The 13,025-nt window shown below is 56.1% G+C and overlaps 1 protein-coding gene across 1 annotated transcript in view; it reads right to left on the bottom strand.

Annotated features, from left to right (window-relative positions):
- Positions 1 to 9,837, bottom strand: part of IRS1 (insulin receptor substrate 1) — a 51,536-nt gene extending 41,699 nt beyond the window's left edge. The window contains exon 1 of the mRNA XM_032193740.1: positions 6,025 to 9,837. Coding sequence (XP_032049631.1) covers positions 6,048 to 9,533 — 3,486 coding nt within the window. The 5' untranslated portion in view covers positions 9,534 to 9,837 and the 3' untranslated portion in view covers positions 6,025 to 6,047. The remainder of the gene's footprint in view (positions 1 to 6,024) is intronic.
- Between the last annotated feature and the right edge of the window lie 3,188 nt (positions 9,838 to 13,025).

The raw sequence follows: 13,025 nt of genomic DNA, 5'->3' as shown, positions 1-13,025 counted from the left end.
CTCAACTCATATCCCTAGCTGTGGTTTACTGTTGTGGTTGTGACAGGGATGCTAGAAGACAAAGAACTCGGGAAAGAAGAGCCTGAGGCAAACTCGGCTTACCTTACCAATGCACATCATCCTGTTAAGGCCAGCAAACCGACCAAATAATATATAAAACTCAAATCTCATCACAAGTAAGGGGTACATATGCTTTCTAAATAATGTCTACTGGTTATAAAGGTGAAAAGAAAAATATAGACGTAAAAACACCTCCAAGAAACTGCAGCACCATGCTAAAGGAGCACCTCTGGAATAAGCTCTTTGTGTGTACACAGGCTTTCTGCCTTTCTCTCTACAATTCCTCAAACTTTCCCTCACCAACACCCCAACTCCCATCGGATCACAAGCACCCTGCCGCTCTGTCCACCCACACCATCATGCCACAGCTCCTCTGTGCCCCCCCACGTCCTTTCTGTGCCCCACTCCCAGCTCCCTGCCCCACCAGTTTCTACAGCTGCTCCCCAGTCAGTGCCTCCAGCTCCCATTATCTCATGTCAGCATCCCACAGTTTCTCCTCCAGCCACAGTAGGGGGCCCAGCAACAGCATCTCCCCCATTTTCCCTCCTACCTTTTACCTAATGTATGTCAAAACTGTCAATCAAACGCAGTAAGTAGTTTCCAGTGCTACTTGGAACAGAGATTAAATCCGGTGTCTGATTAGTTTTGGAAAAGCCTATCTGTATTTCTGCCAGATCACTGGACACTAAAGCATGGTTTTTTTAAGTTTACTTTCTCTGATGAATTTACTGAATCTCTGAAAGTGGACGTGTTCTCTTCTGAGTATTGTACAAGCGATTTTTGTATATAAACAAAAAAATTATTCACAAGCAAGCAATTGCAAACTGACTGCAACTTGTCCGAAGGAATATTCAAGCACTCTTTAGTTGGGTACTTGCACTTACGTATCTATAGAGTCACGAAGGACTGGATAGTCCCAATGAATAGCAAAATTGCAGCTAACATGAAGCATCCCTGAAACAACACAACACACTAGGGGTGTCAGTCGGTCGGCATTCCTCCTCCCGAGCTGCTTGCTGCGTTTTGTTCAGGGGTTGTAATTCCCCATTTGCCAGTGTTATCTAAGCAAACACATGACTCGCCGCAGCTGCTGGCTAAAAACGAGCATCCTCCTGGCCCTGCAATGCCCTGTTTCATTTGAACTGGTTTCTGAACGTGGTTTAAATTTGAAAATATTGAGTAAGTAGGAAACCTATGGGCTGCAGAATTCCAGATAGTACTTCATTATCTACTGCGTTGGTTTATAAATCATACGGCTGCAATTTTTAAGCCAGGAAAACAAAAAAGAAAACTCTTAAGAAGCCTGTCATTAAAATCAAGGGAGGGAGGGAATAAATCAATACTAAAACGCAATGTAGCTGTATTAAAGGAACTGATCTACAGCCTCAATTATGAAAGAATGAAAAGAAAAAAAAAAAAAAAAAAAAAAAGAAAGGCATTAATAATAAGCTTGTGGTCTTGTTATGCAGGAGAACTGCAAATATGCAAGTATGTGGAGACAGAGGCTCAATTTTGGCAAATAATTAGGTATGGGGAAAACTGGTGTGTGCATACAGTAAGAAATCGACTGTTTTGTCTACAGCACACCCATAGAGCATGGAAAAGTTTCATAATGTACTGGTATTTGTGTTGGTGCTGACCCAAAACGAGGGAAACTTCTGTTCTTTCAGTTCTGGAAACAACCTCCCCCCAAAACTTATTTTAATGGTACACGTCTTGTTTTGGCAATTGCTGTGTTTAAGTTGTTCCACCTTAAGCTTCTAGCTCGAGGAAGCAAAACCAACTATTGAAAACTATTAAAAAATAAATAAAGCAAAAAAAGCCAGCAACGCGCCAACAAACCATTCCAGATACACCAGCCACGGATCACCCGAGGTATTCTCTGTTTACCATTATGTGTATTTTCAGAAGCAAAACATACGTTCGAGCTTTTCGCCGCAGCAGCGCTTTGCTTTAACTGGAGGCGGACACGAGGCAGGGGCACCTTCCAGACGTCCTCGCCCTGCGTGCTGGTTTCCTCCAGCACCCAAACGCCCACCACGCGCCGGGCAGAGAGGCATCGTTAAGGCTGCGAGGGAGCCAAGTTACCACTTGCTCGGGCTGCACATATTCCATTCAGTGTTATTAGTGCTCACTTTCACAAGTTCTCAGACTCATCAACGAAATGGAAATGAGGCGGGGGAATAATGTCTCTGCTTTGAAGCTCTGGAGATCAAAGCCACGTACCTGGATTCATTCTGCCATCCTGCTTCAGCCTTTCCTGTTTCTCAAGAGCCAACGTCTAATGGTTTCCTTTCTGGAATATTTTTTGACTGTATTCTCTGAACACAAGCTCTCAGCAGCTCATCTTCATACCCCTGCTAATTCTAGAAGGTTTCTCTTCTCACAGCAACTCCAAAAGCAGGTAAGAAGCACATCCGCGCTATCTGCTCATCTGTGTATGCAAAATCCTGAGCAGGAGGAAAATGCCTTACAGCAACACCACTCCCCCCAGCTACAGCCTCAGCTTCCTCGCCTCACAGGCCAGTGTTTTCCAGCAGGATTTGGCCACTGATGCATGGAAGTCCACCTGCCATGGGACCCAGGCACCAAGGAGCCACCGGCTGGGCTCGGCACACGTAGCAATATCCACTTCTCACAAGTAGAGGGAAATGTGTGGGCAGAGGAGCTTGCAGGGCAGCTTGTCAACCACTGAACTTTTAAAAGGATGAGAGAAGAAAGGCAGCTAGGGCAGGGCCACAGGTTACAACGCAGCCAGGAACACAGAACAGGGAAAGCAATGGGATTTGAGGGGGAGTGCAGAGAAGTGCTATGGATGGGAGAGCTTTTATATTTTTTTTTTAAATTTGCAAATCAATGATTATTTCACCTACTATCTTTAATGTTAGGAGAAATAAGTACCACTTGAACGAGGACAAAACCCCTGCAGAAGGTAATGCCTCAGCAGCCTGGAAGTGGCAGGGGTGGGGGAAAGGACAGGGCAGAAAGGAAGAGCGGAGCAAGCAGGCTTGCAGCAAAGCAACAGCAATCATTTTACCCACTGGGAGCTGAATGGCAAACATGTGAGGTCCTTGCCTTGTAGTCTGGAACAGAAAATTCCCGAATGGGTAAAGCAAGAGTTATCCAGATAGTTTTGGCCTTTGCTGGGGAGGAGGGAAGGAAGACTGCTTTATGGAAAGGGAGAAAAAAGAAAGTAAAGAAATAGCACGTGCAGTCCTTCTGCCACTTCTGAGATTACAAGCGTTAAGTAACAGCCCACAGCTACAACAGACATGGAGAACAAAGAAAGGGCACTTAAAGCAGCCTTCCCCACCCCTGATTCCAACACCTGCAGCTTTGCCTCTCCCTCCCCAGGTCCTGACGTTCTCCCTTCTCTGCTGTACCTGCAAACGGCCCAGGTGGCTTCCCCTTGCTACTCCACGCTGCTCAGGCAGCATGAGGAGAAGCAGCAGCAGGAGCAGCCCCCCTGCCCTCACAGCCCCCCTGCCCTCGCAGCCCGTGCCTGCAGGAGCAGCGCGGGGCGATGCTCAGCAGCTCCTTGGGGAGGGCACGCAGAGCCCTGGGACCTGCAGCGCTCCCCACTCACAGGAGAACGGTTTAGCTTGAGGTGCTCAGCAGCTTCTGCAGGCATGTGCAAGCAGACTGTGTGCAGGCCTATAAATCACTCACCTCCGGGCAGCTTTTCTTAAGGATGGCATAAGGTGTGCCCTACACGGGCCGATTCCCCTGCCTAACCCCAGTTCCACCCGCAAAGCCGAAAAGGTCTGAGGACTGGTCTAAAAACAGATGTCAACGTGGTGTAACACAGTTTTTTTCCTTAACACACTCAAGAAGATGAGCTAGTTGGGCTGAACTCTGAGGAAAGCTGCAGCTGATGGTAAGAAACGCAGCGTGGGAAACAGGAGCCCAACGAGTTAACGTCTGAGCAAGCTGCGAGCAGCCGAGCTGCATAAAGGGGAGGGCACGGGAACAGGCTCGGCTGCTGACTCCCCGCATAATTACAAACCAACTCTTCCCGGCCTCCCAGAAGCCGTGCTCGCTTAGTCCAATCCTAATTCGGGGAAATAAGAACCAACTTCAGATGGCAAGGACTCCACTAGACACTACATTTCACCACGCTTCTCTGCGAGCAGCTGCGCGGTGCCTTCCCGCACCTCCTGGTGCCGGCTCTCTCCTGTCCTGATCCCACAGCACTGCGGGGATCTCCCTGCCTCCGGGGTGGAAAATCTGCTGCAGCTTTTACGCTAGCAGTGACACACTGGATCGATTAAGGCAAGGTGTCTGCAGCAACGTAAGCAGCGCAGGTGCAAAAATCTGTGCAAGTAACCAGCTGCGGCACTGCTCCTCCTCAGACCTGCGTTCTCTTCCTCTCACACATTTAGCATTCATCCAGATCTCAGCAGTGGATTTTCTCTCCCGCTTGCTCCCCCCATCTTAGCACACAACAGGAGAAAATAGCAATACACCCACCGACGTGAGCACAACACGCTGCATCCTCCGATGAACATCCCCACAGCAGGAGCTCGGCGCTCACAGGTCAGGGCGGCACGACACGGCCAGCCCAGACAGCCACCTGAAAGCACCTCCAGAAGAGAGGAAAGGCGTGGTGGGTAGGGCTGCTCACCAAGTACTGTGACAGCCAGCACGCTCCTGTCACACAGCCACGGAAATGATTGTTTCCTACAGGCACCACTCGAAGCACACCTGCAGTACCCGTGCTCAGGTGAAGCCTCACCTCGAACGCTGCAATGAATCTGCCGTTCACAGCTCACCTAAGAGCAGTACTTCTCACTGCATTGCTCTGACAGGCAATGGTGGGAGTGCTAAGCAGCAAATATGGAGAGCTTGTTTCACCTTTGTTCAGGTATATAAACGTGTCCCGCAGTAACACGGAAGTGATGATTCCAGGCACCTTTCCAACACGGGCTCCCAGCACTCCTGCACACCGAGTGAACGCACAGTACAAACATTATTGTGCTTCCAGTAAAATAATAAACAGCCGTATGGGATTCAGCCCCTCATATCTCCTCGTATACACTCATAGTGATACCTGCTGCTGCTCAAATACGGTGCAGCTAGCCGCCAGTGCTCGAGGACCCTTTCACGAGGACCCACCCGCACGCACCGTAACGTGCCTCCTGGGCCCCCAGCTCTGTGCTGCTACGCAGCAGGGGCATCACAGTGCTTGTGATGCTGCTCACCTTGCGCCTGGAACCAAGGTGTGACAGCCTGGCCAAAGATTTTCCCAAATTAAAAGAGGAAAGTTGTAAGGGAAAATAAAGCACAGCAATGCAGCCAATGGCAAAGGCACCGTTCTGAGGGCCTGTTTTCTCATGCAGTCTGTAACCCTGCTGCAAGCCCCAGACAGCCACGCTTCCTATCAGCTGAAGCACGAGGGATGGATACAGGGCTTTGAAGACTTTCAAATCTTTCTCAAATTCACAGCCCTTTCCAAGCAAAGCTGAATCGGCACCCATCACAGCCCTATGAGGTAGGTGCCATTAGCCGTGCTTCATGTGCGGGATAACAAGAGTTGGCGTGGGTCGCTGCCTTACCCCGGCCACAAGAGCGATTACTGACCAAACAGGGATTAAAATGCAAGCTTCCCATTTCCAGCCCTACACCCCCAGCTACTTCACTTGCTCATTTCCTACACCCACTTCTGAAATACACCCAATCCTAATTGCTGAGGAGATGAGGCAGTGCCACAACCAAGTCCCATCTCTGTCTCAGCAGGAGCACCCTCACCAGAGGGGACCCTGTCCCCCACCTCCAGGGTGCTGCACCCTCAGGCAGCCTGCAACAAGGCCAGGCAGCAGGAACCTGGGTGCAGACGGGCGGCAGAGCCACCCCAAAGGGACTCAGAGCCACCCCAAAGGCACTCAGAGCCACCCACCCTTCCCTGATGCCCACCGTGAGGGTCCCGGCGCCCCCAGGGAGCCCGGTGCCGGCGGCGGGGCTCACCTTCCCTGGCTGGCGCCTGGCTCCTACATCTCCTCCCGCTTCTGGAAGCTGATGCTGGCGTATGCGCTCGAGTCATCGCTGGGGTGGCTGCTCCCACGAGGCTGGCTCGGGGACTTGGGCTGCGGCGGTGGCGGGGGCTTCCCCCCCGACAGGGAGGCGCCCTCGGCGGCGGGGTGCAGCTGGTGGTGGTGGTGGTGGTGGTGGTGGCGGCGGTGCCCAAAATCCTTCACCAGGTCCAGGTCAATGTAATTGAGCCCGTTCTCCACGGCGGGGGCAGCCCCGGGCTCCCTGCGGGCAGCGGGGGCTCCGGCTGCCTCCCCAGCAGCGGGCCGCAGCCACACGTTGTCGAAGGAGGCTGAGCTGTGGCGCTTCACCTCCTCGGCTCCCCCCGCACCCCCGCAGGGGAACGGTGCCCCGGGGCAGCCCCCCGGCGCCCCACGGGCAGCAGTTGGCGTGGAGGAGAAGGTCTCCGAGCTGTGCCGCCGGCGGCCGCCCTGTGGGTCAGCACGGATCACTTTGGCGCTGGGCGTGCGGCCGGGGCTGAGGCTGACGCGGGTGAAGGCGCTGCCCGCGCCAGGCCCCCCGAGCAGGGAGGAGGACGAGGAGCGCGGAGGCGCTGCCGCCGCCAGCTCCGGGGAAGCCACCGCCGGGGGTTTATCGGCATAACCCAGCAGCAGGGCTGGCGAGGAGGGCGAGGGGCTGTCGGAGCAGGAGCCCCCCAGCCGCATGGTCACGTAGTCCCGGCCAGAGGGGGCCGCGGGGGCCGCCCGCGGGCCCAGCTCCATGTTCATGTACTCCTCAGCGGCCTCGCTCCCCAGCGGCCGTGGCAGGCCCAGGGCGGCCGCGGGGAAGGGTGGCTTGTCGCCGGCGATGAACTCGATGTTGACGTACTCGCCCGGGCTCTTGGGCTCCGGGGGCAGCAGCAGCGGGGGCTGCTCCCGGGCCCGCGGCAGGGTGCTGGCCTTGGGGCCACCGAGCGACAGGCGCGTGGGTCGCGCCAGGCGGCCCTTGGTCTGCACGGCCGTGTCCACCTTGCGCGGCGGCTGCGGGTGGGACAAGGGGACACCGTCAGGGCCGCCACCGCCGCCGCCCAGGCTGTCGCTGCTGGTAGAGGAGGACGAGTCCTCGGCAGCATACAGGAGGCGGCTGGAACCGAGGGCAACGCGGGGCTGGGGACTGCCCTCCTCACCCGCTGCCCCGCCACCACGCCGGTGCACGTGCTTGAAGGAGCGTGGCAGCGAGAAGTAGGAGTAGATGGGCTTGTGGTGGGCCGCAGCAGCAGCCTCCTCGACGCCCGGCTGCCCCGCACCCCCAAAGTAGCAGTCAGGTGGTGTGCTGGTGGTGGAGCCGCTGGCCGGGGACATGTTGATGTAGTCGCTGCCGCCACAAGGGAGCTTCCCCTCATTGCTCTCCACCGAGAGCTTCGGGTGGTGGCCGGCGCCATTCGTCCAGATCTTGCCGTAGCCTGCGGAGCCACTGTCCGGGGAGTAGCTGCCGCTGGGGGACATCATCATGTAGCCGTTGGAGTCCACCGTGGCTGGAGGGTGGCGGCCCCCCCTGCCGGGGTTGATGATCTGCTGTGGGGCCGACACACTCTTAGGACTCATGGGCATGTAGTCACCGCCCTTGGGGGGCGCCCCACCGCTGGGGACGGGGGCCACGCCAGGTGACATGGGCATGTAGCCATCATCTGTGTGAGGGGCGGAGTTGGTCCGATGGTGGCCGCCATCCAGGTGGTGCATCTCCAGACACTCCTCTGGGTAGGAGTGAGTGGGCACAAAGGCAGAGTGCCGGTAGGAGGGCAGCCGGCCACCGCCACAGGGGTACGAAGGCAACATCTCTGTGTACTCCTCAATGGAGGCCACTGAAGACTGTGAGGGGGTCTTCTGGTGGGAGATGGTGGGTGAAGTACCTGCAGAGTGAGTCCGCTTTCTGAAGGCCTTCTCCAAGTCGGCAGCGTCCTCGCTGCCACCTCGGGGACAGCACGGCGTACCAGGGTAGCGGGGCTGCTGCTGCGGGTGGCAGGTGCGTGGGATGAAGTGGCCATTGGGAGCTGCCAGGCTGCAGCAAGATGAGGTGGCCTTCCCCCCCATGCAGATGTAGTTGAGCTCTTCATCGCCCCTAGCTGGCGGGGTGTGCCCCAACGAATCTGGGGTGACACTGCGAAAAGAGCTGCGAAAGTCACACGGGCTAGAACCATACTCATCAGAAGAAATAAATCCGCCATCGCTCGGGGAGCCAGAAACCGAAGCACTAGACCGTCGTGGAAATAGGCAGTCTGACGTGGAGCCATGGCCACTGGTGCTACTGGATGACAGGCTGACAGGGCTGGTGGCTGAAGGAGAGCAGCGCGAGGAAGGCATCGGGATGGAACGGCTGTGGTTGAGCGGAGGATGGAGCCTGGAGTTGCCACGATGTCTATGCGAGTGTGTCCGGTTGGCGCTGGGACTAACTGGGCTGCCATCCACGGAGGCAGGCCTTGACATCGTGCCTTCCCCGTCGCTTGATGCGCGAACCCGGAAAGAGCTGGGTTTGCCACCCGCGCCTCCACCCCCTCCGCCGGCAGGAGAGGTGGCCGTGACACTCTCAGTCCTGGAGCGGCGACTGAGCCCCACTTGGCTGGGCGGAGGGTTGTTGATGTGGTGCCTACTACGGAGGGGCACAGAAATGGGGTTGGAACAGTTGGAGGAGGACTGGCTCTTGCTGCGGGGCCGGAATTCCTCACTCATGGCTCGCATGGCCTCCAGGATGGTTTCGTGCATGTTCTGCGCCACCACCGAGTCATCCACTTGCATCCAGAACTCGCCGGGCCCGGTCACAGCCGAGCGCCCCACCTCAATGAAGAAGAAGTTCTCGGAGTGACCGCAGCGGCGGATATTGAGCAGCTGCAGCACCACAGCAGCCGCATCGGAGTTCAGCTTCACAAAGCTGATGGTCTTGTTAGTCAGGCACAGGCGGTAGATGCCAATCAGGTTCTTTGTCTGGCCTAGCCCCTTCGGCTTCAGGATTACTTGCCAAACCTCCTTAAAAGCCGGGCCAGGGGCTACCTCGCCATAGCTGTCCTCTCCCGCCTCCCCCAGCCCCACGCTGCTGCCTCCAAAGGTGACATCGCTGTGGTGGTGGTGGTGATGGTGGTGGAGGTGGTGGTGGCCCTTGGCCCGGTTGTGCAACTGCAGCAGCGCTTGGTACCAGCTCTCCTGCTCGGGCTCGCTGTCAGCCGCAATGGCAAAGTGCTCGTCCTTGGTGTAGAGGGCCACCAGGTGCTTGTTCTTGGAGTCAGCCCGTTTGTTGATGTTGAAGCAGCTTTCCAGTGGGATGGAGCGCTTGGGGGCCCCTGACTTGTGTCTCCATTTCTTCTCATTCTCGTAATACTCCAGCCGGGCGGGTCCAGACTCGCTGGCTGCCCTCAGCACGAAAAAGCGTTTATGCATGCTCTTGGGTTTGCGCAAGTAACCCACCTTTCTGACATCCGAGAAGAAGCCCTCGTTATTATCTGTGGGGCTGGCCATGGCGAGAGGTGGCGGTGCTGTTACGGCAGTCAGTAGTCCACAAGACCCCAAAACAGCCAAGCCAGCCGGAAAAGACAACCACCTAAAACAAAATTCATGCAACAATTTACAACAACAACAACAACAACAAAAAAAGGCAGAAGAGCTCAGGATCCCCTTTCGAAACCAGGACAGAAGCAGGGGGCGAGCAGCTGTTCAGCGGCAGGGGCAGCTTCCAGCACCGAAGCAGAGTTCGTGTCGCTGTTTATGCCCGAATCGCCCTCCGGTGGGTGAGCGTGTCCATAAAGAGTCCAGCCCCGCTCGGTGCAGCCGAAAGCCTCGTCCCAGGAGCGGCGGCCGGGGAGGGGACACGCATCCTGCGGGCCGGGGGCGCCCGCCTGGCCCAGCGCCCCGCTCCCCTTCGCAAGTTTGCCTCGGCGAGCGGCGATTCCTGCTGCAGATTAAATATCCTCCTGGGGGCGGGGATTGTTTTGCAAAGTCCGGGCTTTGCACCCGAAAAAAAAAAAAAAAAAAAAAAAAAAAAAAAAAAAAAAAAGCACTCTTCGTCGTCGTCGTCCCCCCCCCGAAATAAAAAACCCCCCAAAAAATAGCGAACAACCACGCGGCAGCCGCCCTCCGAGGCTCAGCGCTGCGGCTGCTGCTGCTGCTGCTCCCGCTCGGCCGTGCGGAGGCTGCCGACCCCATTCAGTCCCATCGCGTTAGGCGCTCCGAGAGCCATCTCCAGGCGGGCGGGCGGGCGGGCGCATCCCCTCTTCCTCCTCCTCCTCATTCCAGGCGGCAGCGCCTCGGCGCCCGGCGGCGCAGCCCCCTCCCGCGCCCCAGCCCGGCGGCGGCTCCGAGCACTTTCCCGGCGCCCCGCACCCAGACCGGCGGCGGGGACCCCCTCCGCCCGCCGCCGCCGCCGCCGCGGCTCAGGCTCGCTGCGAGCACAACGACGCGGGACGGCGCCGCTGCGTGGACCATCCCCGGAGCCGCCGCCGCTGCCGCCGCCAGGCTCCCGGCCAGCGCTGCGCTCCCTCCCTCCCTGCCCTCATTCAGCGCGGCCGCGGGGGCCGCCGCCGCCGCCGCCACCGCCGGGCCCGGCCCCGGCTCCAGCCCCGGCTCCGCCCGCCGGGGGCCGCGGCCCGCATTGGTGCCGCCGCCCGTCAGTCAGGGAGGCGGCGCCCGGGCCGCGCTGAGGCGAGGCGGGGAGCGAGGAGGAGGCGGCGACGCCATTTGGCGGCGGGCGGGCGCTGCGAGCCGCCGCCGGGGCAGCCCCCGAGCTCCCCCCACAGCCCCCCGGGGCAGCCGGGGCAGGGTCCCCGAGGCACAGCGCGGGGCTCGGCGCAGTGCCGGCGGCCGGGGGTGGTGCCGGGTGCTGGGCTGGGTTACCCCGAGCGCCCCGCAGCTAGCAGGGCCGAAACGTGCTGCGCGCACGCCTTCCACCTCCGAGGGGGAAACGCAGCGCTGCGAGGCAGCTGGGAGAGATACATTGCTGAATGCTGCCATCTCCAGGCCGCCCCGCAGCGCTCCGGGCTCGGCCCCGTCCCCGCAGGCAGGCGGGGGCCCCGCGCCCAGCCCGTGCCCGTGCCCGTGCCCCGCCGCCATTTCCCCGGCTGCCCCTCAGCGGAGGCCCCCAAGCTAAAGGCTTCTCCAGTGCGTGGCCAACCTCGTTGTCCAGAGACCGTGGCTGTGCAATTATCTGAGGGCACGGCTTTGCTGCTCAAAATGGGAAAAATTCCCCTGGAATATTTGCAGACACGCGGAGAACTCAGAGAGGACAACAGGCAGCACTGCAGAGCCCGTCTCTTGATGTCTTACAGATAACACAAACCATACAAACCATAGCTCTGCTTAAAGGCATTTACCAAGCACATGGTAACAATTTGCAATGTAAGAGCAGAATCTACTTGGTAAGACACAAGGACTGAGCAGAGAATAGCCTATACCATAACGACCCGTATTGTCATCTTGTTCTTTCCTCCCCTTTGTGCTGCAGTTCACCATGACAGAATCACAGAATTGTCTAGGTTGGAAGAGACCTCAAGATCATAGAGTCCAACCTCTGACCTAACACTAACAAGTCCTCCACTAAACCATATTGCTAAGTTCAACATCTAAATGTCTTTTAAAGACCTCCAGGGATGGTGACTCCACCACTTCCCTGGGCAGCCCATTCCAAAGCCTCACAACCCTCTCAGTCCTCTCAGTAAAGAAGTTCTTCCTAATATCCAAACTAAAACTCCCCTGGTGCAACTTTAGCCTGTTCCCCCTCGTCCTGTCACCAGGCACATGGGAGAATAGACCAAAAGAAAGAAACGTATGTTTGTATTGAAAATAAATCCATTGTATGTACCTTGAGACAAAGCTTGCTACATCCTGAAATAGGATGTCAGGAAATTGCCTCCCCAGCCCATGTCACGGAGTTGTGGGACAGAATTCCAGCCGTGGGGCAGTATCGTGATCATCTATCGTGGCTGTCACTAACGCCAGGTACGCTGTGTTGGCAGAGGGCACTGCCACCGTACCCGCGTTGAGCTGCACACACTAAAAAGGTAGTGGCTCCTGTGGCAAGAGAATAGCTCCCGAGCTTCCTCTCCCTGTCCCCCCACAGATGTGGGAATGCATGTTTGTGCACAGAATATAGACTATTCTTTAATCAAATATTTTACATGTAGTAGGTAATGTCATTAATATTAAGTAATAGCTGGCATTTACTCTGCCCTGTTCTTTCCCTTCCAAAGGATCCTGATGTCCTTGGCAAGTGATACAGCATGCAAGAGGAATGAGCTCCTGATGGAGGACAAAAAACACCTGATGTGCACTGTGTTGCACAAGGGAACATAGATCTGAGGGTAAAAGCAGGAGATGGTCCTGTCCACAACATGTGGGTAGACAGTATATTTAACTTGTTCCATCTGTCATGGGAACATTCCTTTTAATAACAAAGCTGATTTGACAGACGCAATGACTTTTGGTTGTTATCTGGTTTTCAGTGGGATTCACTGAGTGTCCCAGAAGTGTTTTCAACCTTCATGAAGATTCATGTCCAGCAGAACTAACAGGCAATAACTAATACTTCTAGCATATTTTCAAGCCTATTTTTCGAAGATATCTTACATCATACCACAGGACATCTTGGAATTGTTTTTCTGTTTTTGTTTTTTCTCTCCTTGCGTTCCAAAGATCTGAAATACAATGCTTTTATGTAAGGTACATAAGCACACACACCAGTAGATCAAAGAGAAGAATACGCCCTGGCTTTTTCTATTAAATATTCCCCCTGATTTGACAGGGGACCACTGAGAGTTAGGGCTGCATAATTAATTGCAAAGGGCCTCACATTGTAGAATATCCCAGCAGTAAATCAATACAGCATAAAACACAGCAAGTTACTCAGGTCTTTGTCCAGCTGGGTTTTGAATATCTCCAAGGATGGAGATCCCAGAGCCTCTCTGGTGACCTGCTCCAGTGTTTGACCACCCTCACTGTAAGAAAGGCTCATGTTTGAGC

This window comes from Aythya fuligula, chromosome 9, assembly GCF_009819795.1.
Source record: "Aythya fuligula isolate bAytFul2 chromosome 9, bAytFul2.pri, whole genome shotgun sequence".
NCBI classification, from domain to species: Eukaryota; Metazoa; Chordata; class Aves; order Anseriformes; family Anatidae; genus Aythya; species Aythya fuligula.
Note: the sequence above shows the minus strand (reverse complement) of the source record. Positions and strands in the feature narration are given on the sequence as shown.